Source organism: Callorhinus ursinus, unplaced genomic scaffold (genome assembly GCF_003265705.2).
Source record: "Callorhinus ursinus isolate GAN/ISIS: 27379988/994484 unplaced genomic scaffold, GSC_fseal_2.0 scaffold30, whole genome shotgun sequence".
Taxonomy (NCBI): Eukaryota; Metazoa; Chordata; class Mammalia; order Carnivora; family Otariidae; genus Callorhinus; species Callorhinus ursinus.
Window position 1 is genome coordinate 19,151,481 of NW_027397092.1, and position 6,216 is coordinate 19,157,696.

Below are 6,216 nucleotides of genomic sequence, written 5' to 3' on the forward strand. Positions count from 1 at the left end.
CCTCATTCATGAAATGGGGAGAACACCCTTGCCCGGTGTCACAAGGGTGGAAGGAGAGACTTCACATGAGCTCCCCCTCCCAGCCATCAGGGACTGAAGATGCCCGTGTCCGGGCAGCAGTGGTCCGGTGGTGTTTCAGGGGGTGGGGGGGTGGATGGCTGCCCCACCCTAGCCCGCCCCCCCCATCCTGTGATGAGAGGAGCCCACCTAGGGCTCAAGGGCACACAGTAACTTGAAACACACCAGTCACAACAGCAGTTTAACATTTTACTAAATCAATTCACACAAATTCCAAATTGCAAATATAATTAAGGACAAAAGATTCTGTTCTGCCTTTTAAATCTTTCATTTTCAAATCCATCATTAAGACAAAAAGTAAACAAAAATTAAGTCTGCTGCAAATTCATGATTTTTCTTCTTGAGGGGAAAAAAAAAGGAACATTATAGTAAAAAGAACGCCACTGAGTGTACAATAAAGCACCACGACACACGGTTACAAAACAGGCTTCCTGGATTCGGCCACACATAGAAGACACTGCTCTCCCCGCTGTTCTGCGTCAAGCAGGATTTCATTAAAATAAAACTATAAAATCTCCTAGGTTACACTAAAGTCAGACACGGTCTGGAACACAGTGCTTAACAATAGTAATGCCAACTATCAGTGCTAACGTAAAAACATTTTAGAAGGTCAAAAACAATTAAACTGGAAACCAAAACCTTATTTTCCCTAGATGAGCAAAATTGGAAATGAAAGGGTCCCGCCTCCCAACAGGAGTGAAGGGGATTTTTCTTTCTTTCTTTCAAATTGGAGGCGGGGGCACGGTGCAGGCTGGCTCTGTAGTTCCTCAGCCTAGTTGGCGTCCAGCTTGGCCATTTCCTGTACATAGATGCCTATACTCTCGCTGTCAAAAAGCACAAAATACACCGTTTTGATGGAAGAGGACATTGTTGACACGAAGTAACTGGAGATGGCCTTCAGGATCAGCTGAGCTGCCGTCTGTTTTGGAAAACCATTCCTGCAGGACAGAGGAGTGCTCAGCAACCGGAGAGACCACTGCGGCCACCGCCCTGCCCCCCTCCCTCCCTCCCTCCCGGAGGCCCCCAAGGCCGTGGGTGCGGATTCCCATGGCTGCTCATACAAAGGCATGAGAAAGGCCAGCACCTGCCACACCAGGGAACAAGTGGGCAGAGAGCTACGACGTGGAGAATGTTCTAGGTGCCCTCCGAGAAACGGGACGTGCCAGGTGTTCTGAGAGCAACCGGCAGACAGGCAGGATCTGCATTTTAGGCATTAAGTCTCCCAAGGGTAGCGGGAGCTCCTAGGTTTCCCCTCCCAGTGCCCCCGTGACTGGCAGGGGGCTTGACGCACAGCTGTGCCTCTCACTCCCTGGCACAGCTGGAGGCCGGAGCTTCTCCAGGGCGGGGGGTGGGGGGGGGCTGTTCTTCACGCACACAGGTAGAAAGGTTACACCCCTCACGCGGGCCTGAGACTTCACAGGTGCCGGGGCTGCTGGCCCGGAGTGCATCCCAGAACACACCAGCTTGCACCATCCAAAGGCCAGGGCCCAGGGGAGCTGCGAGTGCAGGGAACAACTCCTGGCCAAGGGGGCTCTGCATCTCGAGGGACAGCATCCGAGTCTCCAGGCCAAATGGCTGGGAATTCACACCTATTTCCACTTAAGATGAATGTCAGGTGGCAATTGCAGCAGGAGTAGGTGCGCAGAATTCTCAAGAATCTCAAATGAGGTCTAGAGAGACTGACACCACTTACTCCAAGTGTGCCTGAGGCTGTTCCAGGTCAACCCTGCAGGTGCAGGACCCAGGTGACCCGGCACAGTGGCAGGAACAGAGCAGCTTGCCTAGTCTGGCAGAAATAACGTGGGCTTTGGAGCCAGTGGCCCTGGATTCAGATCCTTACCGACTGATACTCGGGTGGGAGTCTGGGGCCCATTTTCATGGGGATTTCTCTTTTCATTGGCAAGTCTACAGCCTTCGAACTCCCCTGAGCCTGGGCGCCCTGCTGGCAGCCCAAGTGCTGGGCCGACCCGCCCGTGCTGGCTGCACCTCTCCTTCAGATGGGATACCTGCCCCTAGGTGAGAGGTTTTCAAATGCGTAAGGTGCGGGGTCTCTCTCAACCCTCTGAGCCTTCCTCACTGAGTGCCTGGGAGTTTTGAACTATCTTCGCTGGCTCCCCTGGCGAGCCACACTTACTCCATTGTTGTCGGGACTCAGCAGCTCAGAGCCACAGGTGAAAACCACTCTGGTGACCCGCTGTGCATCAAACAGGGCTTTGCCCAGCTTGAAGATGGGTCCCTAGTAACTTCTGGATGCTTCACAAGTGAAGCTCGTTCTTAGCAGACAAGGGATGTCACCCAGGGCATGTGCCCAGCCTGTGCAGAGTGGCCTGTGGGCCACAGTGGGGTGTGAAGGATCCGTCACAGAGGCGGCACTCACAGGGCCGCCCGCACACGCGAGCCTGCCCATGCGGAGCCCGACTGAGGCTGAAGGAAGAGCTGCCCAGGCGTGCCAGCTAGATTCCTCTGGAGCCCACCGTGGGTGCTGGGTCCACCACCAGAGGAGGAAGGGTGACCAGCAGGCGGGAGCGGATGGAGGGTGGTGGAGACCGTGCGTGGAGACAAGTGGGACCCACAAGGCAAGGCATTCCCCCCCCCCCCCCCGCCATCCCCTCTCAGATCTGCAAGCTCGTTTGGGGAAGCAGCTGTTCTCGCTACACCTGACAGAGGGACCCGACAGTCTTCACAGGATAGGCTGTCCGGAACAAGGCACGTGATGACAAGTGCTGGAGGACATAAACTTGATCTTCCATTTTGTGTGTGTTGGGGGGGGCGGGGGAAGGCCTCTGCAGTGAGGATGTTGCCAGGACCATGTGTAGCCGTGAGTGTTGTGGGGAGTCCAACTCACACCCACGGTGGGTGCATGAGGGCATAGGGGCTGCCCTTCACCCAGTCCCACTCCTGAGAGTGGGACCAGGGCCAGATTTTATGCAGATACAGGGTCATGGGGTCACTGGAATAAGGGCCCCTTTTGAGTGTCTCACAAAGAGCCAAGATTTATTTTCCTGCTGTAAGTTCAGCTGCTGCCCAAAAGGGTTGCCAGATCACAGCCCCTCATGTCATCTCTGGTGAGAAAGCCTGGGGAGGAGGCAGCCAGTGGCCCGATCTGCAGGACCAGGGAGCTCGTGGAAGCTGCAGCAGGACAGGAAGCAGCTGGGGCTCCAGCCAAGGGAACACTGAGGGCTTCTGGACCACGCAGAGCTTCGTGTGTGGACGTGGCCTGGCTGGTGGGGGCTGAGCGGGGCCACGAGGGGTCGATCTCAGCCCTGGAAGCCCAGCTGCCCACAGCGCGGGCGCCCTTCCATCCATGTCTGCGTCCCACCTGCAGGGTGAGCTGGCCTCAGGTGTGGGCCTATAGAATTTCCCTGCAGTCTGTTGAGCAGCCGGATGGTCGCCGCCCACCTCCTCCTGCACCTGCACCTGCACCGCCGGCTGGCCCAGGGGCCCGGCTTTGTTGAGTGCCCTCACCCGCAGTACGGTGGCTGCATCCGAGCTGGGTGACAGGTGGTGCCGTGCAGACACTCTGGCCCCTCTGCCCTTGCTGACCCAAGAGCACGCCTGTCACCGCTGCCGGACTCCAGCACCTGGTGACACAGACCTCCCCCTCTAGCCTTCCATGCCCTCCGCTTCGGACTCCTGAGAAGGGGCGTGTGATGGTCTGTGAGGGGAGGTTCTCTCCCGTCCCTCTACGTCAGCCGTTCTCTGTTTTCTCTGTCCACATGCAGGGTGCTGGGCTCCACCAGGCGAGTCCGATTCAGCAGGTCGAGGGAACACCTCCTGAGAACACCACTGTTCTCATGGAGCCAGCATGGACTTTCTAATCTGAGCTCACAGGGTGGGCCCCACGGTTAAGAACCTGTAAGTGGGGGAGAGGGGCAGGGGTCTGAGGGGTCAGGCCTGCAGTATCCGAACCGTGTGGGCCCCACGACTGATGGAGCAAGGGCTGGTGTCCTCTTTGAAGCTCACTGCTGGGCATGAATGAGTTTCACTTGTTTCCAGGAACGCCTCCCGTTAACAAGCCCATCCCTCTGTCCTAGGCAACCACGGCCTCCAGAACGCCAGCCACGGGACTGTGGCCGCTCCGGACCGCACAGGCCGCCGGGAAGGACTGGGGAAGGTACGAGCTTTCCTTATGTTGTCAGGGCTTCGGAGTGGATTCGCGAAGCCGCAGTTCCAAGTGTCTGTAGCAAAATGGAACCGTGTCCTCACATCAGGGGTGGTTGAGGCGCACGCGGTGGCCTGGGCGGAGCAGCAGGGCCTTTCGGGGCTCAGGCCGTGGAGCCACACAGGGTGTGAGTCCAGGCCCTACCTCTGTGGTTTGCTGCCCATCCGGGGAAGCGGGGTGGGGAGTCCAACGCACCTACTGTGCCAGGGGGCTGGGAGTGGTGAGCAGGATCCAGCGTCCCCATCAGTCACAGTATCCATCCAGCAGGGAGTCTGGCAGGGACTTCAGAAAGGCTCACGTGGTGGGAAACTGCCTTCCTCCCAGGTCCCATGACCGTGCTGGCCTCTGCACCTTCCCTGGGCTGACCGTGCGGGCTCAGGCCCCCGGAAAGCTGCTGGCCGGTCTGCGATGCCTAGTCGTTCTGGAGGGCTGTCAGCCGCTCCTGCCGGCACGCACGGTGTGGCAGGGAGACGCGGGGGGCCCGGTGCGGCATGGGCCAGCTCCAGGAGCACCAGTGGCCTGTGGGGTCTTGCTCCTCTCCTGGCTTCCTGGCTGCTTGGGCCCCCTGCTGGTTGCTTTGCTGCAGCCGCCCTGAATGGCCCTCCTCCCCCAGCTCTGGCCTGTTGCCCCTGTGACTGTCACTCTGTCCATCTTCTGAAGACTGGAGACCCCCCTGCCCCCCAAGACACAGCAGAGCAAGAGGGGGTTGGGGCTTCTGCTCTAGTGTCAGATTGGGGTTTGAATCCCAGCTGCCCTGGGGCAGGGGCGTTAGCCTCTCCAAGCATTAGAGGTATTTCAAGGGTACACGGGGCGGTGATGCCAAGGATGCTGCTGCCCCCCAAGAGGTGGGTGTCCCTCCTACCCCCCCTTGGGGGCTACGGGGCCTGTTAGGGGCTGTGGGTCCAGCCTGTGCCTTAAGTTTCTCTGCATCCAGTGTCTTCGACTTCGAGCAGACTAAGGAGATGTCTGAGCTTCCCCTGAAGTTATTCCAGTTGTCTGGGACAGCCCTTCCCAAGGGCCTTGGGCCTCAGCTCCCCTAGATGGGTGCCAGGGGACCATGGGGGCTTTCTTGATCTGGTGCCCTTTGGGTCAGCCTGGTCAGGGAGCTCCATATTGGTTGTCTTTCCATTCTACCTGGATGGCAGCGGTTCTGGGCTCACCAGGGCCACATCAGAGAAGAGGGTTCCTCCAGCACTGCTGAGCCCCCACCTTGGATGGGGCATCGCCAAGCATCCCTGCCATCAGGGAGCTCCTCTGTGGGGCTGGCAGGCACACAGGAAGGACTCTAGCCAAGGGGCGGTGTTGAACAGGCTGATGAGGGACCGTGGAGAATCCTGTGGGGAGAGGCTATGTCCTGGGAGATGGAAAAGGGCAGGCAGACTTTCTGGAGGAGACAGTCTGGGAGCTTGCCTTGGAAGGCAGGGTAGGATTAAAGGTGGATTCTGGATGGACTCGGGTTTCCATGCTAGACCGGTCCACCTGTCTAACTGTCTTGGCGGTCTTTGAGAGGGTAGGGCTGGAGGGCACGGAAGGTTGGGTGATGCTGGGAAGGTGTGCCCCCGGGGGGTCACTTTGCTGCTAGGATTAGGTCTCCCTCACACTGTGCTACTGGGCCTTTCCACTTTGCCGTGTTCTGTGTGGCTTTGCGTAACTGCCCGTGTCCAGCTGCCCCACCTGAAGGCCACTCTCTCTGGAGGTTAAGAGTGGGCCATCAGCGGAGAGCAGTGGCTGTAGTTCTGGACGGCCTGCGGACGGGCCAGGGAGCACAGCCCACTGTGGCCGGTTGCTTCTCTCACTCCACGGTGTCTAGGCTAGTGATTCTCCCCCTTCCGTTTAGTTCCGTCCGATTTCTCTTCTAAGGCCTGCTCCCAGGGCGGAGGGAGGCTGAGGTCAGGGAATTCCAAGGTGGGGTTCCCAAGGCTCCTTAAAGTCCACTCGTGGAGAGTGCGCTCAAGTGGTGGGGTTCCCAAGGCTCC

General features: G+C 58.5%; 1 protein-coding gene across 7 annotated transcripts in view; it reads right to left on the minus strand.

Moving 5' to 3' along the window:
• Positions 1–253: 253 nt before the first annotated feature.
• The window catches only part of MACROH2A1 (macroH2A.1 histone), an 87,135-nt gene continuing 81,172 nt past the window's right edge, over positions 254–6,216 (minus strand). For all 7 annotated transcript variants that reach the window (XM_025860961.2, XM_025860957.2, XM_025860962.2 and 4 more), the window contains exon 9: positions 254–1,016. In XM_025860961.2, the coding sequence (XP_025716746.1) occupies positions 851–1,016 (166 nt within the window). In that variant the 3' untranslated portion in view covers positions 254–850. The remainder of the gene's footprint in view (positions 1,017–6,216) is intronic.